Source organism: Ranitomeya imitator, chromosome 1 (genome assembly GCF_032444005.1).
Source record: "Ranitomeya imitator isolate aRanImi1 chromosome 1, aRanImi1.pri, whole genome shotgun sequence".
Lineage (NCBI taxonomy): Eukaryota > Metazoa > Chordata > Amphibia > Anura > Dendrobatidae > Ranitomeya > Ranitomeya imitator.
The window spans coordinates 895013551-895041250 of NC_091282.1; the positions used below are offsets into that span (position 1 = coordinate 895013551).

Sequence of the window (27700 nt, forward strand, 5' to 3'; positions counted from 1 at the left end):
GAGAAATCGCTCCTGTCAAACCAATATAATCAGTTTTTATGAAGAGGTAAGCTATAGACTGGACCACGGTGAGTCATTGGACGTGGTATATCTCGATTTTTCCAAAGCGTTTGATACCGTGCCGCACAAGAGGTTGGTACACAAAATGAGAATGCTTGGTCTGGGGGAAAATGTGTGTAAATGGGTTAGTAACTGGCTTAGTGATAGAAAGCAGAGGGTGGTTATAAATGGTATAGTCTCTAACTGGGTCGCTGTGACCAGTGGGGTACCGCAGGGGTCAGTATTGGGACCTGTTCTCTTCAACATATTCATTAATGATCTGGTAGAAGGTTTACACAGTAAAATATCGATATTTGCAGATGATACAAAACTATGTAAAGCAGTTAATACAAGAGAAGATAGTATTCTGCTACAGATGGATCTGGATAAGTTGGAAACTTGGGCTGAAAGGTGGCAGATGAGGTTTAACAATGATAAATGTAAGGTTATACACATGGGAAGAGGGAATCAATATCACCATTACACACTGAATGGGAAACCACTGGGTAAATCTGACAGGGAGAAGGACTTGGGGATCCTAGTTAATGATAAACTTACCTGGAGCAGCCAGTGCCAGGCAGCAGCTGCCAAGGCAAACAGGATCATGGGGTGCATTAAAAGAGGTCTGGATACACATGATGAGAGCATTATACTGCCTCTGTACAAATCCCTAGTTAGACCGCACATGGAGTACTGTGTCCAGTTTTGGGCACCGGTGCTCAGGAAGGATATAATGGAACTAGAGAGAGTACAAAGGAGGGCAACAAAATTAATAAAGGGGATGGGAGAACTACAATACCCAGATAGATTAGCGAAATTAGGATTATTTAGTCTAGAAAAAAGACGACTGAGGGGCGATCTAATAACCATGTATAAGTATATAAGGGGACAATACAAATATCTCGCTGAGGATCTGTTTATACCAAGGAAGGTGACGGGCACAAGGGGGCATTCTTTGCGTCTGGAGGAGAGAAGGTTTTTCCACCAACATAGAAGAGGATTCTTTACTGTTAGGGCAGTGAGAATCTGGAATTGCTTGCCTGAGGAGGTGGTGATGGCGAACTCAGTCGAGGGGTTCAAGAGAGGCCTGGATGTCTTCCTGGAGCAGAACAATATTGTATCATACAATTATTAGGTTCTGTAGAAGGACGTAGATCTGGGCATTTATTATGATGGAATATAGGCTGAACTGGATGGACAAATGTCTTTTTTCGGCCTTACTAACTATGTTACTATATGTTACTATCTGTGTGTCATCAGCATAGAGGTGATACTGAAAGCCATGAGATTCTATGAGCTGTCCCAGGCCAAAGGTGTAAATGGAGAAGAGCAGGGGCCCTAGGACTGAACCTTGTGGGACTCCGACAGATAGAGGGCGAGGTGAGGAGGTGGTGTGTGAGTGGGAGAGGCTGAATGTCCGGTGTGTTAGGTATGATGAGATCCAGGATAGGGCCAAGTCTGCGATGCCAAGGGATGAGAGGGTTTGTAATAATAGGGAATGGTCCACTGTGTCAAAGGCAGCCGACAGGTCGAGGAGGAGGAGGATAGAGTAGTGTCGCTTGCTCTTGGCGGTTAAGAGGTCATTAACTGCCAGCATTTTCCTGAAGTGGCTTTCCCTGAGAATACTCGGTGGCTGAGACAGCATCTCAGCGACACCATGTGCACAGGTCAAAACCTTCCTTCACTTAAAGTGGCTATTCAATACATAAAATGTCCTTTACAAATATCTATCTTTAAGCCATAACCACATTTGTAATTTGCTTTATATGAAAATTCCCTATTGTTCTCCCTTTTTTTCTTTGCTTCCTGTGATTTTTCGTTTGAGTCCCAGCATTCACTGGGAACTTTAAAACAGGACTACGTCAGCAGGATGTCCCTGCAGACCCTTTCCCACTTTCCCTTCTATCATCCCCCCAGAACAGGACATCATGAGGGGGCAGCGCTGCGGTCACTTTCCATATTATCTATTACTGCCGCCGAATGCAGATGTCTGGGTTCAATTGTAGAAAGGAATCTGAGATAAGCAACAGCAGTGCCACCACACAGCTTATGTCACCGCTCCTCTGTAGCTCCTGTCACTGAAACGAGATGTCATCAGGGGGAGGTGATAGAAGCAGGGTGAGTGAAAGCAGCTGTGTGACGGCACTGCGTTCCCTTCTCTCTTCTACCACCATGCTCGATTCTACAGGTCCTTCTCAAAAAATTAGCATATAGTGTTAAATTTCATTATTTACCATAATGTAATGATTACAATTAAACTTTCATATATTATAGATTCATTATCCACCAACTGAAATTTGTCAGGTCTTTTATTGTTTTAATACTGATGATTTTGGCATACAACTCCTGATAACCCAAAAAACCTGTCTCAATAAATTAGCATATTTCACCCATCCAATCAAGTAAAAGTGTTTTTTAATAACAAACAAAAAAACCATCAAATAATAATGTTCAGTTATGCACTCAATACTTGGTCGGGAATCCTTTGGCAGAAATGACTGCTTCAATGCGGCGTGGCATGGAGGCAATCAGCCTGTGACACTGCTGAGATGTTATGGAGGCCCAGGATGCTTCAATAGCGGCCTTAAGCTCATCCAGAGTGTTGGGTCTTGCGTCTCTCAACTTTCTCTTCACAATATCCCACAGATTCTCTATGGGGTTCAGGTCAGGAGAGTTGGCAGGCCAATTGAGCACAGTAATACCATGGTCAGTAAACCATTTACCAGTGGTTTTGGCACTGTGAGCAGGTGCCAGGTCGTGCTGAAAAATGAAATCTTCATCTCCATAAAGCATTTCAGCCGATGGAAGCATGAAGTGCTCCAAAATCTCCTGATAGCTAGCTGCATTGACCCTGCCCTTGATGAAACACAGTGGACCAACACCAGCAGCTGACATGGCACCCCACACCATCACTGACTGTGGGTACTTGACACTGGACTTCAGGCATTTTGGCATTTCCTTCTCCCCAGTCTTCCTCCAGACTCTGGCACCTTGATTTCCGAATGACATGCAAAATTTGCTTTCATCAGAAAAAAGTACTTGGGACCACTTAGCAACAGTCCAGTGCTGCTTCTCTGTAGCCCATTTCGGCACCTGTAGCCCATTTCCTGCACACGCCTGTGCACGGTGGCTCTGGATGTTTCCACACCAGACTCAGTCCACTGCTTCCTCAGGTTCCCCAAGGTCTGGAATCGGTCCTTCTCCACAATCTTCCTCAGGGTCCGGTCTCCTCTTCTCGTTGTACAGCGTTTTCTGCCACATTGTTTCCTTCCAACAGACTTACCATTGAGGTGCCTTGATACAGCACTCTGGGAACAGCCTATTTGTTGAGAAATTTCTTTCTGGGTCTTACCCTCTTGCTTGAGGGTGTCAATGATGGCCTTCTTGACATCTGTCAGGTCGCTAGTCTTACCCATGATGGGGGTTTTGAGTAATGAACCAGGCAGGGAGTTTATAAAAGCCTCAGGTATCTTTTGCATGTGTTTAGAGTTAATTAGTTGATTCAGAAGATTAGGGTAATAGGTCGTTTAGAGAACCTTTTCTTGATATGCTAATTTATTGAGACAGATTTTTTGGGTTATCAGGAGTTGTATGCCAAAATCATCAGTATTAAAACAATAAAAGACCTGACAAATTTCAGTTGGTGGATAATGAATCTATAATATATGAAAGTTTAATTGTAATCATTACATTATGGTAAATAATGAAATTTAACACTATATGCTAATTTTTTGAGAAGGACCTGTAGACACCTGCAGAGGGCAGAAGTTGTAAAAAGATGTGGTAAGTGACCACAGTGCCGCCCACTGAGGACTTCCTCTTCCAGGAGGGGGTGATATATACCATTCTTTATTCAAAATACGTTTGGACATACGATCATTCGGCAGCGCGGACCATATCCACATTAACCCCTTCATTCATCTACAGCATGGTCACTTGCTGACCCGTAAGTCTGCCACAGCGGGTAACTTTATATGGTTTATCATAAGCTCCATCTGATGAGTAGAATTTGATTATATCAATTCACTTTGCGTTGGATAAGACCCTATTTGTGCTGATCTCTCCAGCAGCACACCATGGCAGACTAATAATTTCAACATTAAAATCTTTCATTAGAGATCTTATGCAACTAAAAACAACACAACAAAAAAAACTAATACATACCCTTAACACAGTCTTTATTTCTGAAGCTAAAGTGTCCAAAATGTCACTGCTGACAAAGTCTTCTATAGATGCAGTCCGGCCATCAACATAATAACTGTTTTAAACAAAATATAAACTTTTTTTTATTATACATTAGCTATAAAACTAAAACTCAATTTATAGGTCAAAACTTACGGGGGGGGGGGGGTTATATTCATAGCCCCTCCCACATTATTAAAAAAAATAGCAACTCTTTATAATCTAAGAATTAGAGCATGCACCATCTCCACTGCTCACAGCACAGTGGGGGTCTCAGATAACTGTAAAGTGGCAAGTGTTGTCAAGCTCAATCCGTTATTTAAAAATCACTTTTTTTTCTCATGCAGTTAAAATCCATTTACAGTTTGTTATAGCTTTCAAACCACGTGTTTCAAACATTGCATCCATTCTCAGGCTATGTACACACAATGCGGATTAGTGCGGATCCGCAGCAGATTTTTCCGCGCAGAAATGCTGCAGATACGCCCTGTGATTTACAGTACAATGTAAATCAATGTGAAAAAAAAAAGCTGTGCAGATGGTGCGGAAAAATTTGCGCGGAAACACTGCGGATTTAAAAGTGCATGTCACTTCTTTTGTGCGGATCTGCAGCGTTACTGCACCCTTCCATTATTGAGATCCGCAGTGGTAAAAACCACACAAAATCCGCATCAATTTCGCATAAAAACTGCACAAAATCTGCATAAAATCCACAGCACATAGCCTTAGTCCTGGTGTCACATGTGAATGAAGGAATAATTTTGAAAAATTATTCGATCAAGCTCGACTAAACTTATCTTTTTCAGTACTAAAGAACACCCAGCAATGGTGGAGACAAAATCATCATGGCTCCAATTTTCAATATCCATAATTTTTTTCTAAATTATTTGTGACTTTTCAAAATGTAACTAAATCATTGAATTATGGTACTCCAGTACTCCAACGCAGTACAAGATCTGTCTTTTCTCAATTGACATCTAACGTTGGAAATTTTATAGCTCATTGAAAGGATTGTGTAACATTTTACTCTAAAAAAAGAAGTAAAAGAAGTGGCGATGAATATAATCCGGTATTGGTATTTTATAATATACAAGTCATTTTAAGTTAAAAAGAAATGAAAAGGTCAATAAAAGAGAACGTAGAGGTGAAAAAGACAAAATAAGAGAGAGAGAAAAAGAAGGTACAGGAGCGACATGAGAGAAAAAATAAGGGAAAGAAAAAAAATAAGACTAAAGAAAAAAAATTAATAGAGAAAACAACATAAAAATATGAGACAACATTCAATATGGCGGAGTTTAACTAAATGAATACCATGCTGATTTTAAATTAAATGAAACTACTAATCTTAACATCACCAAATTGGATAGATATGAAACCACTTACTGGTGCCAAGTAACAGAATTGATGACTTTACCTCCAACCTTTAAGAAGCTAAAAATGAAATATTAAGGAAAATAATATTGTTTAGAAAAATCTAAAATTAGAAACATTATCAACAATGTAACATTTTTATTACATTTGATGTAAACCACCTGAGTATGCTGAAGCTTCAAGGGGTTGGCCAACTTATGGGACAATTTTTTTCTAACTTGTTGGGGCTATAAATATTTTTTGTAATTGGGTTTCATTAAACTTTTGCACCGTTTGCCTCCTATAGCCGCTGTGGCACACGGTCTGCCGCTGGCTGCACAATCAGTTAATGGTGTGTTGGCCACATTAGCTTTATTATAACAGATGTGTTGGGGACATTATTTTGTTGTAGTTACTATTATATAGGTATGACTGGTTGTCCTCCTGCCATGGTTAGTGTAGCTTTCCACAATGACTGCGCAGCTCTCCAGTCCATACAATGGCTTCTGGTGGAGTCAGTCTCCACAGAAAACTAACTCACATGAGAAAGACACTTTTCTATGGGAGGAGGCAGATGGCTGGCCGTACACAAGTATTCAGCGGACAACTATCTCTCCTGACATCATACACAGGAACACAAAGGGTCCACCGATCCCGTAAAGCATAGATGAAGTTTATCTAATGTGTATTGGGGCCACGTGTTTAAACATGTTCTCTTAGAACGCATCTAAATATCGATTGTTAAGCTTTTTATATTTACTAAAACATTTTTTTCCACTTTTTACTGGGCTTAATAGTTTTCTTGGGGGAGTTGAAGCTTTCATCATCTGACCGCTAGTGCTATATACAGCAATGCCACAGCGTATACCTGCTTCCAACTTGCGAAATGCAATTACGGCACGTTATGAAAGGGTTTAATGTTTAATATCACCATAATCAAGCTGACCACAGAATAAAGTTAATATTTTATTTGCACAGCACATAAATAGTGTAAAATGTACCCCCCCCCCCCCAAAAAAAAAAAAAATAGAAAATTGCTGTTCTTTTCTACCGCTCCCCATAAAAGTGTTACATTAGATGTGTTACATGTGCCCCAGAATGCTGCCACTGACAAACCTGGATCTCTCTGCTGCATTTCACATTGTGGATCACCAGCTTCTTCTCACTGTGCTCCACTTTTTAGGCTTCAAACAAACTGCTCTTTCTTGGTCCTCCTGCTACCTTTGTTACCTACTACATCTTTACTGTATCTTTTGACAGCTCTTATTCCTTTAATCTTCTCCTTACTATCGGGGTTCCTCAAGCCTCAGTCCTAGACCCCCTTCTTGTCTTTTCTCTATGCACTACCCCTATTGGACAAAACAGCAGACCTGATTCCTGTTTCAAGTATCAGATCTATGATCTTGGCACTCAATTATACACCTCTTCCCCTGACTTCATCCACACCTTAATACAAATTACCAGAGAAGGTCTGTCCTTCCTCTATTAACCTATCTTTAACCGACATTGTTACTGTTGCTCTTATTCATTCTCATTGGACTACTACAACTCTCTACCGATTGGTCTCCCTCAAACCAAAACTTTCTCCCCTCCAATACTTCCTGAATGAGACAGTCAGGGTCGTATTTCTGTCCAGCCGCTACACCAATGTGTCCACCTTTTACCAGTCATTGCACAGCTTGCTAATTCACTACAGCATACAATACGGGAACCTGTCACCCCCAAAATCGATGGTGAGGTAAGCTCACCATCATCAGGGGCTTATCTACAGCATTCTGTAATGCTGTAGATAAGCCCCCGATGTATCCTGAAAGAGGAGAAAAAGACATTAGATTATACTCACCCAGGGGCGGTCCCGCTGCCGTCTGGTCAAATGGGTGTCTCAGGTCCGCTCCGGCGCCTCCCATCTTCATTCCACGACGTCCTCTTCTGTTCTTCATGCCGCGGCTCCGGCGCAGGCGTACTTTGTCTGCCCTGTTGAGGGCAGAGCAAAGTACTGCAATGCGCAGGCGCCGGACCTCTCTGACCTTTCCGGCGCCTGCGCACTGCAGTACTTTCCTCTGCCCCAACAGGGCAGACAAAGTACGCCTGCGCTGGAGCCGCGGCGTGAAGACCAGAAGAGGACGTCATGGAATGAAGATGGGAGGCGCCGGAACGGACCCGAGACACCCATCGGAGCAGGACCGCCCCTGGGTGAGTATAACTTAACGTCTTTTTCTCCTCTTTCAGGTAACATCGGCGGCTTATCTACAGCATTCCAGGATGCTGTAGATAAGCCCCTGATGATGGTGAGCTTACCTCACCATCGATTTGGGGGTGACAGGTTCCCTTTATCTCTCTTATTCACAAAGCTCTCCACAATTCTGCATCACCCTATGTCTCCTCCCTCATCTCTATTGTCCCACCCGTGCTCTCCGTTCTGCAACTGATCCAAGACTAACATCCTCCATAATCTGAATCTCACACTTCCGTCTTCAAGACTTCTCTCACGGTTTGCCAGTTTTCTGGAATGCACTACCCCAGAAGATACGACTAATACCAAGCTCCCACATTTTTAAGCAAGCTTTAAAAACATCTCTTTAGACAGGCCCATCACCTCAACTCACTAACCCAACTCTTCACTGTTGCCTCTAAATTTTCCGCAGAATCTGGTCCCTCCTATTCATCAGTCTCCACATCTTCCACAAACCCAATAGCACTGGTAATTGTACTTAGCAACTGGCTGATGACTGGATCATGCAGCTTATTTGGAATGCCTTATTTAATTACAATGATGGCTGAACCCTACATGACCAGCACTTTCTACCTATTGTGTCCCCCCCTATTTCCTTATAGATTGTGAGCTTGCGAGCAGGACCCTCACTCCCTCTTGTAACTGTTGAATGATGGGTTAATTTGTATGTATTCTCCGTTCGTGCTTAATTGTAAAGTGCTGTAGAATATGTTTTTTGCTATATCAGCATCTATATCATGATCAATCATCATCCCTCCTACTCCTTTTGTTAAAAAAAAACACAACTTTTTCTGGCATTAGGCTTAATCAGTCTGTCTACAAGTTATTCAAAATGTCTACTCTTGGTGCTCTGAGGCAATTTTATCAGCATTGTGTAAGAATACTGCAGGGATCTAAAATGTTGCGAAGTTTACAACAATGACCATTTTTAGGACTTTGGTTATGTAAAAAATTGCTTGATACATGTGGATCTGTGTTTTTCATGTGTAGAACAGCCATAACAATTCTTGATGTACCGGTTATAGTTGCTGCTCAATATTAAGAACATCCTGAAAACTGTGACCTCTTAGAAGATATTGCGATCCGGAGCTTTCATACCACTACGCAGAAACAAGCTTATAATTATAGTTTTACCTTTTTAGCATCTTCTGTGAGGATTTCTTTGGCTGTCCGATGTCTGGGCCAAAGAGACCTGAGGTTCTGTACCTACTGTACTTGCCAAGTAGGTCATGTAAAGTAATAAAATCCTTGCCAAGCTGAGTGCCATCAATGTACAGACCAGACTTCTTTTTAAAGCTGTTGGGTTCTGATCATAGATTAAAGAAAAGAACAAAGAATACGGTATAAGTAAAGCAGTTCTCCAAGACTACAATACTGATGGCCCATCTACAGACAGACCATCACTATCCAAATAGTTGGAGTCTGATTCTCAGCATCCCCATGATTCACCAGGCTATGCTCCCTACCTTTATTAATGAGTGTCTGTTACTATTGCATCAGGCAGGTTAATCACAGAGCTGCAATATCAGGCACAGCCACCACAAAAGGTACACTATCTATGAGGCACAGTTCCACAAACAATGTGGGGATTCTACATCGCCCTTCATCAGCTGATCAATGAAGCTAGTTTACGAACAAAGGAAAAGTCCATTGAAACTTGAATTTTTATGTGAATTAACACTGCTACTTCTGACATTTTGTAGAAAATGATATCAACCAAAATAAGTCAGGACTGCTGCATTTTAAAAAAAATAAAGAAAATCCTGAGATGAAAAGCTTGGAATTAGAGAAAGCCTTCTCTCTCACTTAAATCAGAACCCACACTTAGGATATGTTCACACCTTGCATTTTTGCTGCTTTTTTTAATGCAAATTTTAAGCTGCGTTTTACAGTACCAGGAAAGTTTATGAGATTTCAGAAAGCTTATGTACACACCTTGCTTTTATTTCCCTGACCAATTTGGAAAACTGGTGAGTTTTTGCAAACTGCAGCATGTCACTTTTTTCTGTGTTTTTTTCATCCATAGAAAAATAATGGGTAAGTGCAAAAACGCAGCAAAAAACGCAGGTATCAGTTTTTTCTCCGTTTTTGGTGCAAAAACCTAAGGAAATGAAATCGGCTTATTTTTAGGCTACTAAACCTTATCAAAGTGCATAAGAAACAACAAGAATGCAGTAAAACCTGATTTTTGTAAGCAGCTTCCTTACTGCCAAGAGAGCAAGTTTTGCCTGTTGAAAAAAAATGCAGCAAAAACGCAAAAAGTGAACTTAGCCTAGGACTAGGTGCATACATTGAGTATTTGGTGAGTTTTTATCCTAGTATTTGTAAGCCAAAACCAAGAGTGGAACGGTCAGAGCAAAAGTACAAAAGTATAATAGAAACATTTGCACCACTTCTGTATTTATCACCCACTTCTGGTTTTGTCTTACAAATACTGGGGTAAAGAACTCACCAAATACTCATTGTGTGCATTTGGCCTTAGGGTGCATTCAGACGTCCGTGAAAAATCGGTCCGATATCAGACGCAATGCACGGATTGGTCATGGGTTTCCTGACCAGAGCAGGACAACTGCATAGAAATATATGAAATGGTCTTGCTCACATCAGGAAGCCGGCAGCCAGTCCGTGCATTGGGGTTCAAGCTCGAACTGATTTGGAAAGAGGTCTGAGAGTGCCCTTAAACGGAAAAATTATTGTGAAAGAGAATTGCAAGAAACAATTGTTCACGATAATCATGCATTCATCATAGAATGAAATCACCAAAATGCGTGTGAAATTATCTTGTATGCTTCACTAAGGATTATTGTTCTCAGCAGCGCATCATCCACGTAAACATGACTTATGCACATTGGGAGTGTGGTCTTTTTTTAAACATAAAATTAAACAAGTTAGTGATCTGTGGTCATTTAGATCTCTCGTTTGCTAGGTGTAAGTTTCAACTTGGCCGCAACACTCTTCCACGATTTTCTTTATGACTTGTTAGTCATTCAAATAATTATTGCAGCTTACCATTGCCCAATTCCCAGGACAGATCATATTTCTTGGAGTCACAGTAATCAATTAATAACTTGGCATTTGAGCTGTTCCAGTGATGATTTTTATTCTTCCTCAGTAAAGCGTTTAGCCCAAATATGAGATGAAGACCTGAGCAATTAGCAAATCTGTATAGCAGGTCAACCGTCTGCTCTGGAAAGATAGTAAGGTAACATTCAATATTAACATACTTTATATGGCCCAAAAGGTATGTGGGGTATCAGTCCTTATAATTAATTTGAGATGTTTCAGCCACAACCATTGCATAAAAGCAAGTAAACAGCCATACAACTTCTAAAAGGAGGTATGGGACACAATGAAGACCTTAATTCCACTAAATATGGCCCTGCCCTAAGATGCTTTGTTCTGGAAGATCTCTCCTGGTCAAATCTCATTGCTATTATTGGGACATGGAAAAGTCTAGAAGGCCAATCGACCAACCAAGGCTGCCGAGAGCTGAAAAGTGTGGCACAAAATTCAGTTATTCTGTTACATCAGTCACTATTTCTCATCTGCCTTTGGAAGTGACTTTAGCACTAGTGATGAGCGAACATGCTCGGATAACGTCTTATGCCCGGGGGGGTTATCCGAGTATCTTGGGGGTGCTCGAATATTATGTTCAAGTCACTGACAAGCGTCTGCATGATTTGCAGTTGTTACACCGACAAGACGAGGGATTGCCTGTTCACTAGGCAGCCTCAACACATGTGGGGATTCCCTAACATCTGTAAATCATGCAGACACAGGGACCTGAACATAATATACAAGCACACCCAAGATACCCGGATAACACCCGAGCATGCTCAGATAAGACGTTATCCGAGCACGTTCGCTCATCACTAACTTGTACAAAAACTGCGTGCCAGGAACTTCATGAAATAGATTTCTTTAATTAAACTCCTGAATTCAAGCCTAAGATCAGTATTTGGCCGGCGTCACACTAGGTGTAAGTAAATACGGTCTGTTTTTTACGGCCGTACTACGCAGTAATTGTCCCAAAACACTGTTCCGCATTCAATGCGAGGATGCGATTTTTACGCACAAATTTATCCGTGTGTCATCCGTATGGCGATTTTTTCTCGCAGGCTTGCAATATGGACATATCATGGATCCATCGGCTCAAATATTCTTAAAAACATATACAGTGTGTATATATATATATATATATATATATATATATATATATATATATATATATATATATATATATATATATATATATATATATATACACACACACACACACACATATACATACAGTCTATATAATATATATATATAATATATTTATTTATTTACTTATTTATATTTCATTAATAATAATAATAATAATAATAATCTTTATTTTTATATAGCGCTAACATATTCCGCAGCGCTTTACAGTTTGCACACATTATCATCACTGTCCCCGATGGAGGCTCACAATCTAGATTCCCTATCAGTATGTCTTTGGAATGTGGGAGGAAACCGGAGTGCCCGGAGGAAACCCATGCAAACACGGAGAGAACATACAAACTCTTTGCAGATGTTGTCCTGGGTGGGATTCGAACCCAGGACCCCAGCGCTGCAAGGCTGCAGTGCTAACCACTGACCCACCGTGCTTTCATTCAGCGCTAGATAGCAGAAAAGACGGTAATTCAATTACCGGCTTTTGCTATCTCCTTCACAAACCCGACAGGATATGAGACATGGTTTACATACAGTAAACCATCTCATATCCCTTCTTTTATTACATATTCCTCTTTAGTAGTGTAAGAAGTGTCTTTGTGTCAAATTTGGGGTCTCTAGCTATTAAATTAAAGGGTTAAATCCCGGAAAGAATTAGCGTGGGCTCCCACGCAATTTTCTCTGCCAGAGTGGGAAAGCCAGTGACTGAGGGCAGATATTAATAGCCTGGAGAGGGTCCACGGTTATAGGACCCCCCCCCCCCACCCCCTCGCTAAAAACATCTGCCCCCAGCCACCCCAGAAAAGGCACATCTGTAAAGATGCGCCTATTCTGGCACTTAGCCTCTCTCTTCCCACTCCCTTGTAGCGGTGGAAATGGGGTAACATAGCGTATTTTACGGATGCGTAATATACGGCAGATAGGAGCTGCCCCTTAGAGAATAATTGGGCCGTGTGCAATGCGTATTTTCTGGACGTATTTTCTGCGCTCATACGTCTGTAAAACTCGCTAGTGTGACGCCGGCCTTTGGGCCAGACACCTAATTTTTATTAAAGAGCATAACATTTTTTGCTCCCAACTTTTTATTAACAGCTTGGGCTGGCCCTTTCCTGACCCTACAGGACTGTCTAGTGCAAATTGTAAGCAATATGATGGCCATGACTCATGCTAACCCCTTTTATTTTTTCCTGCTCCCTTCTTCCCAGAGCCATAACTTTTATTTTTCTCTCTACAGACATATGAGAGCTTGTTTTTTGTAGGACGATTTGTGCTTTTGAATGATACCATTTATTTTACCACATAGTGTACTGGAAAACAGGGAAAAAAATTGTGAAAAAAACACAAGTCTGACATTGTTATTTGGGAATTGTTGTTATGATCTACATTTTGTGGTATAAATGCCCTAGCAATACGATTCTCCTCATCAGTATGATTATGCTGATGCCAATCATGAAAAAAAAATTCTGCGGATCATGTCGCTATTTTCCAAGACCCGTAAAATATTTATTTTTCAGTCAATGGAATTGTGTGAGGGTTTAATTTTTGCAGGGCGACAAAATGTTTTTATTCATACCATTTTGGGATATATGTGATGTTTTAATCATTTGTTACAGCATTTTTTGAGGATTTGAAGAATCCAAAAAATAAGTAATTTTGGCAATTTTTTTTTTTTTTTTAAATTACGGCGTTTACTGATTAAGTTATTTTTATATTTTGATAGATCAAACTTTTATTTTCTTAATATGTTTATTTTTAATGGGGTGAAGAGGTTATTAGAACTGATGTTTTGTTATTTTCTTCATTTATTTGAAACATTTTTTTTTAACTTTCACAGTATTTCAAGCTGCAATACAGCAAATTCACGGTCTCCTTTGAAGCCCGGCCATATAGCAACCCATAGGAGACCTGCGATCCTGCAATGGGTGCGCTGATGGGCACTTAGAATGACACACCCCTATGTTAGTGCACGTTAAAGGGAGTCTGTCACCCCTTTTTTTTCAATTTGAGATTAAAATATAGTTCAATTGTGCATGAGCCTTGCATTACAGCAGTACCCCAGTGACCCCATTCTGTCACATCTCCTCCAGTCCCTTTCCCCAGCTGTCACCTCTCACCTAAAAAAAATATTCAACCTTTCTCTCACTTCCGGTATTTTTCCCTCCTCATTTAAGCATGCCATCATACATACAGTTAGGGCCAGAAATATTTGGACAGTGACACAATTTTCGCGAGTTGGGCTCTGCATGCCACCACATTGGATTTGAAATGAAACCTCTACAACAGAATTCAAGTGCAGATTGTAACGTTTAATTTGAAGGGTTGAACAAAAATATCTGATAGAAAATGTAGGAATTGTACACATTTCTTTACAAACACTCCACATTTTAGGAGGTCAAAAGTAATTGGACAAATAAACATAACCCAAACAAAATATTTTTATTTTCAATATTTTGTTGCAAATCCTTTAGAGGCAATCACTGCCTTAAGTCTGGAACCCATGGACATCACCAAACGCTGGGTTTCCTCCTTCTTAATGCTTTGCCAGGCCTTTACAGCCGCAGCCTTCAGGTCTTGCTTGTTTGTGGGTCTTTCCGTCTTAAGTCTGGATTTGAGCAAGTGAAATGCATGCTCAATTGGGTTTAGATCTGGAGATTGACTTGGCCATTGCAGAATGTTCCACTTTTTGGCACTCATGAACTCCTGGGTAGCTTTGGATGTATGCTTGGGGTCATTGTCCATCTGTACTATGAAGCGCCGTCCAATCAACTTTGCAGCATTTGGCTGATTCTGGGCTGAAAGTATATCCCGGTACACTTCAAAATTCATCCGGCTACTCTTGTCTGCTCTTATGTCATCAATAAACACAAGTGACCCAGTGCCATTGAAAGCCATGCATGCCCATGCCATCACGTTGCCTCCACCATGTTTTACAGAGGATGTGGTGTGCCTTGGATCATGTGCCGTTCCCTTTCTTCTCCAAACTTTTTTCTTCCCATCATTCTGGTACAGGTTGATCTTTGTCTCATCTGTCCATAGAATACTTTTCCAGAACCGAGCTGGCTTCTTGAGGTGTTTTTCTGCAAATTTAACTCTGGCCTGTCTATTTTTGGTATTGATGAATGGTTTGCATCTAGATGCGAACCCTTTGTATTTACTGTCATGGAGTCTTCTCTTTACTGTTGACTTAGAGACAGATACACCTACTTCACTGAGAGTGTTCTGGACTTCAGTTGATGTTGTGAACGGGTTCTTCTTCACCAAAATAAGTATGCGGCGATCATCCACCACTGTTGTCATCCGTGGACGCCCAGGCCTTTTTGAGTTCCCAAGCTCACCAGTCAATTCCTTTTTTCTCAGAATGTACCCAACTGTTGATTTTGCTACTCCAAGCATGTCTGCTATCTCTCTGATGGATTTTTTCTTTTTTTTCAGCCTCAGGATGTTCTGCTTCACCTCAATTGAGAGTTCCTTTGACCGCATGTTGTCTGCTCACAGCAACAGCTTCCAAATGCAAAACCACACACCTGGAATCCACCCCTGACCTTTTAACTACTTCATTGATTACAGGTTAACGAGGGAGACGCCTTCAGAGTTAATTGCAGCCCTTAGAGTCCATTGTCCAATTACTTTTGGTCCCTTGAAAAAGAGGACGCTATGCGTTACAGAGCTATGATTCCTAAACCCTTTCTCCGATTTGGATGTGGAAACTATCATATTGCAGCTGGGAGTGTGCACTTTCAGCCCATATTATATATATAATTGTATTTCTGAACATGTTTTTGTAAACAGCTAAAATAACAAAACTTGTGTCACTGTCCAAATATTTCTGGCCCTAACTGTAGCTCACAGATATCCACCCTATATTAAAATATCAACCTTTATTTAAATCTTAATAAATATAAACAACACACCAAACACCACAAGAAAGAAAAAGAACCAGGGGTGTGCCTACCCCTACACTGGCCTAACTTAACCTACCTATTTGTGGAGGTTGGCACCCTAAAATCCTGCGCAGTGGCACCCCCGCTCCTCGACGGCTCTCCCTGCTCACCCTATTGGGCCCTGTAGTGGCAGGGGGTGAAGAAGATGATGAATAGGCTGGTGAGAAAGAAAAGAGGTATGTGTTGTGAGTTCCGTTCTGGAGCTCCCTCCTGTAATTGCTAATGGTATTTTTGTGGGTTCTGCTCCCTCTGGTGGTTTCGAGTGGAACTGCTGCTCTGATAGGTGGCTGTAGCAGCTGCCTTCACTAATCGCCTAGCCTGGGTTTGCTTTTTAAACCTGCTCTGGGCTTTAGTTCATGCCTGCTGTCAATGTTCTTGGTTGGACTTGATTCTTTCCTTGGATTTCTCATATGGCCAGTCCTTGTCTGCAAAAGATAAGTTTTTGCTTGTATTTGTTTGTCCATTTGTTTGGACTATATTGCTCTGCATTTTTGTCTCTTTTTGTCCAGCTTGTCACTATGTCTTATTCAGGCTAGCTGGAAGCTCTGGGAAAGCAGATTTGCTCCTCCACACCGTGAGTCGGTGTGGAGTTCATTTTTGTAAACTCTGCGTGGATTTTGTAGTTTTTTAATACTGACCGCACAGTATACTTTGCTTTCTGTCTATCTAGTTTAGTTTTGGCCTCCCTTTGCTGAATTCTGATTTCATTTCTATGTACGTCATTTCCCTCTCCTTTCACAGTCAATATTTGTGGGGGCTGTCTTTCCTTTTGGGGGTTTATCTGAGGCAAGATAGCTTTCTGTTTCCTTCTTTAGGGGTAGTTATATCTGAGGCTGTGACGAGGTGTCTAGGGAGTGTCAGGAACATCCCACGGCTATTTCTAGTTGTGTTGTTAGGATTAGGGACTGCGGTCAGTAGAGATACCACCTTCTCAGAGCTCGTTCCATGTTGTGCTTTAGCCACCAGGTCATATCAGTGTGGCCTCTTAACCACCAGGTCATAACAGTACAGCAGGCCAAAAATGAATTGAATGCATCTCAAAAGAAGGAAGAAAAAAAAGTTCTGAACCATTTTTTTTTCTGTGCTCTGTTCTGTCTTTTTTTTCCTCTTGATATCTGGGTGGTGCTGGATATATGCTCTGGTATGGAGGTTCAGAGTTTGTTTTCTCGTGTGGATCAACTTGCTGCAAGAGTCCAGAGTATCCAAGATTATGTTGTCCAGACTCCGGCTCTAGAGCCTAGAATTCCTACTCCTGATTTGTTTTTTGGGGACAGATCCAAGTTTTTGAACTTTAAAAATAGCTGCAAATTGTTTTTTGCTTTGAAACCCCGTTCTTCTGGTGATCCCATTCAGCAAGTAAAAATCATCATATCCTTACTGCGTGTTGATCCTCAAGACTGGGCATTTGCTCTTGAAACAGGGGATCCGGCATTGTTGAATGTAGATGCATTTTTTCAGGCGCTCGGATTGTTGTATGACGAACCTAACTCTGTAGAGCATGCTGAGAAAACACTGTTGGCCCTGTGTCAGGGTCAGGAAGCGGCAGAGTTATACTGCCAGAAATTTAGAAAATGGTCTGTGCTCACTAAATGGAATGAGGAGGCTCTGGCTGCTATTTTCAGAAAGGGTCTTTCTGAAACCCTTAAAGATGTTATGGTGGGCTTTCCTACGCCTACCGATTTGAGTGAATCTATGTCTCTGGCCATTCAGATTGATCGGCGTTTGCGTGAGCGCAAGGCGGTGCACCATATGGCAGTGTCCTCTGAGCAAAGTCCTGAACCTATTCAATGTGATAGGATTTTGACTAGAGCAGAAAGGCAGAAATTCAGACGTCAGAATGGCCTGTGTTTTTACTGTGGTGATTCAGCTCATGCTATTTCTGATTGCCCTAAGCGTACTAGGAGGGTCCCTGGGTCTGTTACCATTAGTACTGTACAGCCTAAATTTCTCTTGTCTGTTACCCTGATTTGCTCATTATCGTCCTTTTCTGTTATGGCATTTGTGGATTCTGGCGCTGCCCTGAACTTAATGGACTTAGAGTTTGCCAGGCGCTGTGAGTTTTCCTTGGAACCTTTGCAGAGTCCTATTCCCTTAAGGTGGATTGATGCTACGCCATTGGCCAAGAATAAACCTCAGTATTGGACACAGTTAACCATGTGCATGGCTCCAGCACATGAGGAAAATATTCGTTTTTTGGTGTTGCATAATTTGCATGATGTTGTTGTGCTGGGTTTTCCATGGTTACAGGTACATAACCCAGTGCTGGATTGGAGATCCATGTCTGTGACTGGTTGGGGTTGTCAGGGGATACATAGTGATATTCCTTTGATGTCCATTTCCTTGTCCCCTTCTTCTGAAGTCCCTGAGTTTTTGTCGGATTTCCAGGATGTGTTTGATGAGCCCAAGTCCAGTTCCCTGCCTCCTCATTGGGGCTGCGATTGTGACGTTAATTTGATTCCTGGCTGTAAGTTCCCTAAGGGCCGACTTTTCAATCTGTCTGTGCCAGAGCATGCTGCTATGCGGAGTTATGTAAAGGAGTCCTTGGAAAAGGGGCATATTCGCCCGTCTTCGTCACCATTGGGAGCGGGATTTTTTTTTGTTGCCAAGAAGGATGGCTCCTTGAGACCCTGTATAGATTATCGCCAACTCAATAAGATCACTGTCAAATTCCAGTATCCTTTACCTTTACTTTCTGATTTGTTTGCACAGATTAAAGGTGCCAGTTGGTTTACTAAAATCGACCTTCGAGGGGCGTATAATCTTGTGCGTATTAAAAAAGGTGATGAATGGAAAACAGCATTTAATACGCCTGAAGGCCATTTTGAATATCTTGTGATGCCATTCGGGCTCTCTAATGCTCCATCGGTATTTCAGTCCTTTATGATATCTTCCGGAATTATCTGGATAAATTCATGATTGTGTATTTGGATGATATTGTGGTTTTCTCCGATGATTGGGAGTCTCATGTGAAGCAGGTTAGGATGGTATTTCAGGTCCTTCGTGCTAATGCGTTGTTTGTGAAGGGGTCTAAGTGCCTCTTTGGAGTTCAGAAGGTTTCTTTTTTGGGTTTAATTTTTTCTCCCTCGGCTATTGAAATGGACCCTGTTAAAGTTCAGGCCATTCATGATTGGACTCAACCTACATCTGTAAAGAGCCTTCAGAAATTTTTGGGCTTTGCCAATTTTTATCGCCGCTTTATAGCTAATTTTTCTAGTGTGGTGAAGCCTCTGACCGATTTGACGAGGAAGGGCGCTGATGTGGTGAATTGGTCCTCTGCCGCTGTTGAGGCCTTTCAGGAGCTTAAATGTCGTTTTACTTCTGCCCCTGTGTTGCGTCAGCCAGATGTTTCTCTCCCTTTTCAGGTTGAGGTGGATGCTTCTGAGATTGGGGCAGGGGCCGTTTTGTCCCAGAGAATTTCTGATGGCTCTTTGATGAAACCATGTGCTTTCTTCTCCAGAAAGTTTTCGCCTTCTGAGCGTAATTATGATGTCGGCAATCGGGAGTTGTTGGCAATGAAGTGGGCATTTGAGGAGTGGCGAGATTGGCTTGAGGGACCCAAGCATCGCGTGGTGGTCTTGACTGATCACAAGAATCTGATTTACCTCGAGTCTGCTAAGCGGTTGAATCCTAGACAGGCTCGGTGGTCTCTGTTTTTCTCACGTTTTGATTTTGTGGTCTCGTATATTCCGAGATCTAAGAATGTGAAGGCTGATGCCCTTTCTAGGAGTTTTTTGCCTGATTCTCCGGGAGTTCTTGAGCCAGCTGGGATCCTCATCTCCCCTGATTTGCGGCGGGTGTTATGAAAGGCAATTCAGTACTACAATGGACATAGCGGTCAGAGCACATACAGTGATCTGACAATAACCCAAAATCATAGAACGAGCTCTGAGACGTGGGAACTCTGCAGACCGCAATCCCTAATCCTCTCCAAACAACACTAGAGGCAGCCGTGGATTGCGCCTAACTCTGCCTATGCAACTCGGCACAGCCTGAGAAACTAACTAGCCTGAAGATAGAAAATAAGCCTACCTTGCCTCAGAGAAATACCCCAAAGGAAAAGGCAGCCCCCCACATATAATGACTGTGAGTAAGATGAAAAGACAAACGTAGAGATGAAATAGATTCAGCAAAGTGAGGCCCGACTTTCTTAACAGAGCGAGGATAGAAAAGATAACTTTGCGGTCTACACAAAACTCTAAACAAAACCACGCAAAGGGGGCAAAAAGACCCTCCGTACCGAACTAACGGCACGGAGGTACACCCTTTGCGTCCCAGAGCTTCCAGCAACAAATAAGACAAGCTGGACAGAAAAAATAGCAAACAAATAGCAAAGAAGACCTTAGCTATGCAGAGCAGCAGGCCACAGGAATGATCCAGTGAAAAGCAAGTCCAACACTGGAACATTGACAGGAAGCCAGGATAAAAGCATTAGGTGGAGTTAAGAAGAGAAGCACCTAACGACCTCACCAGATCACCTGAGGGAGGAAACTCAGAAGCCACAGTACCACTTCCCTCCACCAACAGAAGCTCACAGAGAGAATCAGCCGAAGTACCACTTGTGACCACAGGAGGGAGCTCTGCCACAGAATTCACAACAGTACCCCCCCACTGAGGAGGGGTCACCGAACCCTCACCAGAGCCCCCAGGCCGACCAGGATGAGCCACATGAAAGGCACAAACAAGATCGGGAGCATGGACATCAGAGGCAAAAACCCAGGAATTATCTTCCTGAGCATAACCCTTCCATTTAACCAGATACTGGAGTTTCCGTCTAGAAACACGAGAATCCAAAATCTTCTCCACAATATACTCCAATTCCCCCTCCACCAAAACCGGGGCAGGAGGATCAACAGATGGAACCATAGGTACCACGTATCTTCGCAACAATGACCTATGGAATACGTTATGTATGGAAAAAGAATCTGGAAGGGTCAGACGAAAAGACACAGGATTAAGAACCTCAGAAATCCTATACGGACCAATGAAACGAGGTTTAAACTTAGGAGAGGAAAACTTCATAGGAATATGACGAGAAGATAACCAAACCAGATCCCCAACACGAAGTCGGGGACCCACACGGCGTCTGCGATTAGCGAAACGTTGAGCCTTCTCCTGGGACAAGGTCAAATTGTCCACTACATGAGTCCAAATCTGCTGCAACCTGTCCACCACAATATCCACACCAGGACAGTCCGAAGACTCAACCTGTCCTGAAGAAAAACGAGGATGGAACCCAGAATTGCAGAAAAATGGCGAAACCAAGGTAGCCGAGCTGGCCCGATTATTAAGGGCGAACTCAGCCAAAGGCAAAAAGGACACCCAGTCATCCTGATCGGCAGAAACAAAGCATCTCAGATATGTTTCCAAGGTCTGATTGGTTCGTTCGGTCTGGCCATTAGTCTGAGGATGGAAAGCCGAGGAAAAAGACAAGTCAATGCCCATCCTACCACAAAAGGCTCGCCAAAACCTTGAAACAAACTGGGAATCTCTGTCAGAAACGATATTCTCTGGAATGCCATGTAAACGAACCACATGCTGGAAGAACAACGGCACCAAATCAGAGGAGGAAGGCAATTTAGACAAGGGTACCAGATGGACCATCTTAGAAAAGCGATCACAGACCACACAAATGACTGACATCTTTTGAGAAACGGGAAGATCAGAAATAAAATCCATAGAGATATGTGTCCAAGGCCTCTTTGGGACCGGCAAGGGCAAAAGCAACCCACTGGCACGAGAACAGCAGGGCTTAGCCCGAGCACAAATCCCACAGGACTGCACAAAAGCACGCACATCCCGCGACAGAGACGGCCACCAAAAGGATCTAGCCACTAACTCTCTGGTACCAAAGATTCCAGGATGACCAGCCAACACCGAACAATGAACCTCAGAGATAACTTTATTCGTCCACCTATCAGGGACAAACAGTCTCTCTGCTGGACAACGATCAGGTTTATTAGCCTGAAATTTTTGCAGCACCCGCCGCAAATCAGGGGAGATGGCAGACACAATTACTCCTTCCTTGAGGATACCCGCCGGCTCAGACAAACCCGGAGAGTCGGGCACAAAACTCCTAGACAGAGCATCCGCCTTCACATTTTTAGAGCCCGGAAGGTACGAAATCACAAAGTCAAAACGGGCAAAAAACAGCGACCAACGAGCCTGTCTAGGATTCAACCGCTTAGCAGACTCAAGATAAGTCAAGTTCTTATGATCAGTCAATACCACCACGCAATGCTTAGCTCCTTCAAGCCAATGACGCCACTCCTCGAATGCCCACTTCATGGCCAGCAACTCTCGGTTGCCCACATCATAATTTCGCTCAGCAGGCGAAAACTTCCTGGAAAAAAAAGCGCATGATTTCATCACTGAGCAATCAGAACCTCTCTGCGACAAAACAGCCCCTGCTCCAATCTCAGAAGCATCAACCTCGACCTGGAACGGAAGAGAAACATCTGGTTGACACAACACAGGGGCAGAAGAAAAACGACGCTTCAACTCCTGAAAAGCTTCCACATTAGCAGAAGACCAATTGACCAAATCAGCACCCTTCTTGGTCAAATCGGTCAATGGTTTGGCAATACTAGAAAAATTGCAGATGAAGCAACGATAAAAATTAGCAAAGCCCAGGAACTTTTGCAGACTTTTCAGAGATGTCGGCTGAGTCCAATCATGGATGGCTTGGACCTTAACAGGATCCATCTCGATAGTAGAAGGGGAAAAGATGAACCCCAAAAATGAAACCTTCTGCACACCAAAGAGACACTTTGATCCCTTCACAAACAAAGAATTAGCACGCAGGACCTGAAAAACTGTTCTGACCTGCTTCACATGAGACTCCCAATCATCCGAGAAGATCAAAATGTCATCCAAGTACACAATCAGGAATTTATCCAGGTACTCTCGGAAGATGTCGTGCATAAAGGACTGAAACACTGATGGAGCATTGGCAAGTCCGAATGGCATCACTAGATATTCAAAATGTCCCTCGGGCGTATTAAATGCAGTTTTCCATTCATCTCCTCGCCTGATTCGCACCAGATTATACGCACCACGAAGATCTATCTTGGTGAACCAACTAGCCCCCTTAATCCGAGCAAACAAATCAGATAACAATGGCAAGGGGTACTGAAATTTAACCGTGATCTTATTTAGAAGGCGGTAATCTATACAAGGTCTCAGCTAACCATCCTTCTTGGCTACAAAAAAGAACCCTGCTCCTAATGGTGACGATGACGGGCGAATATGCCCCTTCTCCAGGGATTCCTTCACATAACTGCGCATGGCGGCGTGCTCAGGCACAGATAAATTAAACAGTCGACCTTTTGGGAATTTACTACCAGGAATCAAATTGATAGCACAATCACAATCCCTATGCGGAGGTAGGGCATCGGACTTGGGCTCATCAAATACATCCTGGTAATCAGACAAGAACTCTGGAACCTCAGAAGGGGTGGATGACGAAATTGACAGAAATGGAACATCACCATGTATCCCCTGACAACCCCAGCTGGACACCGACATGGATTTCCAATCTAATACTGGATTATGGGCTTGTAGCCATGGCAACCCCAACACGACCACATCATGCAGATTATGCAACACCAGAAAGCGAATAACCTCCTGATGTGCAGGAGCCATGCACATGGTCAGCTGGGTCCAGTACTGAGGCTTATTCTTGGCCAAATGCGTGGCATCAATTCCTCTCAATGGAATAGGACACTGCAAGGGCTCTAAGAGAAACCCACAACGCTTAGCATACTCCAAGTCCATCAAATTCAGGGCAGCGCCTGAATCCACAAATGCCATGGCAGAATACGATGACAAAGAACAGATCAAGGTAACGGACAGAAGAAATTTTGACTGTACCGTACCAATGGTGGCAGACCTAGCGAACCGCTTAGTGCGCTTAGGACAATCAGAGATAGCATGAGTGGAATCACCACAGTAGAAACACAGCCCATTCAGACGTCTGTGTTCTTGCCGTTCAACTCTGGTCAAAGTCGTATCGCACTGCATAGGCTCAGGTTTAAGCTCAGGTAATACCGCCAAATGGTGCACAGATTTACGCTCACGCAAGCGTCGACCGATCTGAATGGCCAAAGACATAGACTCATTCAAACCAGCAGGCATAGGAAATCCCACCATGACATCCTTAAGGGCTTCAGAGATACCCTTTCTGAACATAGCTGCCAGCGCAGATTCATTCCATTGAGTGAGCACGGACCACTTTCTAAATTTCTGACAATATACCTCTATCTCATCCTGACCCTGACAAAGAGCCAGCAAATTTTTCTCTGCCTGATCCACTGAATTAGGTTCATCGTACAGCAATCCGAGCGCCAGGAAAAACGCATCGATATTACTCAATACAGGATCTCCTGGCGCAAGAGAAAATGCCCAGTCCTGAGGGTCGCCGCGCAAAAAAGAAATAACAATCAAAACCTGTTGAACTGGATCACCAGAGGAGCGAGGTTTCAAGGCCAGAAATAATTTACAATTATTTTTGAAACTCAGAAACTTAGTTCTATCTCCAAAAAACAAATCAGGAATAGGAATTCTTGGTTCTAACATAGATTTCTGATCAATAGTGTCTTGAATCTTTTGTACTCTTGCCGAGAGCTGATCCACAAATGAAGACAGACTTCTAATGTTCATCGCTACACCTGTGTACTGAACCACCCAAATGTCTAGGGGAAAAAAAAGGCAAAACACAGTGCAAAGAAAAAAAAATGGTCTCAGAACTTCTTTTTTCCCTCTATTTAGAATCATTAGTACTTTTGACTTCCTGTACTGTTATGAAAGGCAATTCAGTACTACAATGGACATAGCGGTCAGAGCACATACAGTGATCTGACAATAACCCAAAATCATAGAACGAGCTCTGAGACGTGGGAACTCTGCAGACCGCAATCCCTAATCCTCTCCAAACAACACTAGAGGCAGCCGTGGATTGCGCCTAACTCTGCCTATGCAACTCGGCACAGCCTGAGAAACTAACTAGCCTGAAGATAGAAAATAAGCCTACCTTGCCTCAGAGAAATACCCCAAAGGAAAAGGCAGCCCCCCACATATAATGACTGTGAGTAAGATGAAAAGACAAACGTAGAGATGAAATAGATTCAGCAAAGTGAGGCCCGACTTTCTTAACAGAGCGAGTATAGAAAAGGTAACTTTGCGGTCTACACAAAACCCTAAAGAAAACCACGCAAAGGGGGCAAAAAGACCCTCCGTACCGAACTAACGGCACGGAGGTACACCCTTTGCGTCCCAGAGCTTCCAGCAACAAATAAGACAAGCTGGACAGAAAAAATAGCAAACAAATAGCAAAGAAGAACTTAGCTATGCAGAGCAGCAGGCCACAGGAATGATCCAGGGAAAAGCAAGTCCAACACTGGAACATTGACAGGAAGCCAGGATAAAAGCATTAGGTGGAGTTAAGTAGAGAAGCACCTAACCAGATCACCTGAGGGAGGAAACTCAGAAGCCGCAGTACCACTTCCCTCCACCAACAGAAGCTCACAGAGAGAATCAGCCGAAGTACCACTTGTGACCACAGGAGGGAGCTCTGCCACAGAATTCACAACAGGCGGGTACTTCAGGAGTTTCAGGCTGATAAACCTGACCGCTGTCCTGTGGGGAAATTGTTTGTTCCTGATAGATGGACTAGCAGGGTAATTTCTGAGGTTCATTGTTCGGTGTTGGCTGGTCACCCTGGGATTTTCGGTACCAGAGATTTGGTGGCTAGGTCCTTTTGGTGGCCTTCCTTGTCGTGGGATGTGCGTTCGTTTGTGCAGTCCTGTGGGACCTGTGCTCAGGCTAAGCCTTGCTGCTCCCGTGCCAGCGGGTTGCTTTTGCCTTTGCCTTTTCCTGAGAGGCCCTGGACGCATATTTCCATGGATTTTATTTCTTATCTTCCTGTTTCTCAGAAGTTGTCTGTCATCTGGGTGGTTTGTGACCGGTTTTCTAAGATGGTCCATTTGGTGCCGTTGCCTAAGTTGCCTTCCTCTTCTGATTTGGTTCCATTATTTTTTCAGCATGTGGTTCGTTTGCATGGTATTCCGGAGAATATTGTGTCTGACAGAGGTTCCCAGTTCGTTTCTAGGTTTTGACGGTCCTTTTGTGCTAGAATGGGCATTGATTTGTCTTTTTCTTCTGCATTCCATCCTCAGACAAATGGCCAAACGGAGCGAACCAATCAGACCTTGGAAACCTATTTGAGATGCTTTGTGTCTGCTGATCAGGATGATTCGGTGACCTTTTTGCCGTTGGCCGAGTTTGCCCTTAATAATCGGGCTAGTTCTGCTACCTTGGTTTTGCCTTTTTTTTGTAACTTTGGTTTTCATCCTCGTTTTTCTTCAGGGCAGCTTGAGCCTTCTGACTGTCCTGGTGTGGATTCCGTGGTGGACAGGTTGCAGCAAATTTGGACTCATTTGGTGGACAATTTGACTTTGTCTCAGGAGAAGGCTCAGTGTTTTGCCAACCGTCGTCGGTGTGTTGGTCCCCGGCTTCGTATTGGGGATTTGGTCTGGTTGTCTTCTCGTCATGTTCCTATGAAGGTTTCTTCCCCTAAGTTCAAGCCTCGCTTTTTTGGGCCTTATAAGATTTCTGAAATTATCAATCCGGTGTCTTTTCGTTTGGCCCTTCCAGCTTCCTTTTCCATTCATAATGTGTTCCATAGATCCTTGTTGCGGAGATATGTGGTACCTATGGTTCCCTCCGTTGATCCTCCTGCTCCGGTGTTGGTTGAGGGGGAATTGGAATATGTGGTAGAGAAGATTTTGGATTCTCGTTTTTCAAGGCGGAAGCTTCAGTATCTGGTCAAGTGGAAGGGTTATGGCCAGGAGGATAATTCTTGGGTTGTTGCCTCCGATGTTCATGCTCCCGATTTGGTTCGTGCTTTCCATTTGGATCGTCCTGATTGGCCTGGGAGCTCTGGTGAGGGTTCGGTGACCCCTCCTCAAGGGGGGGGTACTGTTGTGAGTTCCATTCTGGAGCTCCCTCCTGTGGTTGCTAATGGTATTTTTGTGGGTTCTGCCCTTGGGCTCCCTCTGGTGGTTTCGAGTGGAACTGCTGCTCTGTTAGGTGGCTGTAGCAGCTGCCTTCACTAATCGCCTAGCCTGGGTTTGCTATTTAAACCTGCTCTGGGATTTAGTTCATGCCTGCTGTCAATATTCTTGGTTGGACTTGATTCTTTCCTTGGATTTCTCATATGGCCAGTCCTTGTCTGCAAAAGATAAGTTTTTGCTTGTATTTGTTTGTCCATTTGTTTGGACTCTATTGCTCTGCATTTTTGTCTTTTTGTCCAGCTTGTCACTATGTCTTATTCAGGCTAGCTGGAAGCTCTGGGAAAGCAGATTTGCCCCTCCACACCGTGAGTCGGTGTGGAGTTCATTTTTGTAAACTCTGCGTGGATTTTGTAGTTTTTAATACTGACCGCACAGTATACTTTGCTTTCTGTCTATCTAGTTTAGTTTTGGCCTCCCTTTGCTGAATTCTGATTTCATTTCTATGTACGTCATTTCCCTCTCCTTTCACAGTCAATATTTGTGGGGGCTGTCTTTCCTTTTGGGGGTTTCTCTGAGGCAAGATAGCTTTCTGTTTCCTTCTTTAGGGGTAGTTATATCTGAGGCTGTGACAAGGTGTCTAGGGAGTGTCAGGAACATCCCACGGCTATTTCTAGTTGTGTTGTTAGGATTAGGGACTGTGGTCAGTAGAGATACCACCTTCTCAGAGCTCGTTCCATGTTGCGTTT

General features: G+C 43.0%; 1 protein-coding gene across 6 annotated transcripts in view; it reads right to left on the reverse strand.

Annotated features, from left to right (window-relative positions):
• The window catches only part of HPSE (heparanase), a 90891-nt gene that overhangs the window by 36617 nt on the left and 26574 nt on the right, over positions 1 to 27700 (reverse strand). For all 6 annotated transcript variants that reach the window (XM_069743248.1, XM_069743246.1, XM_069743249.1 and 3 more), the window contains 4 exons: positions 10814 to 10990; positions 8939 to 9110; positions 5605 to 5652; positions 4204 to 4297 (listed from right to left, as the gene is read on the reverse strand). In XM_069743248.1, the coding sequence (XP_069599349.1) occupies positions 4204 to 4297; positions 5605 to 5652; positions 8939 to 9110; positions 10814 to 10990 (491 nt within the window). The remainder of the gene's footprint in view (positions 1 to 4203; positions 4298 to 5604; positions 5653 to 8938; positions 9111 to 10813; positions 10991 to 27700) is intronic.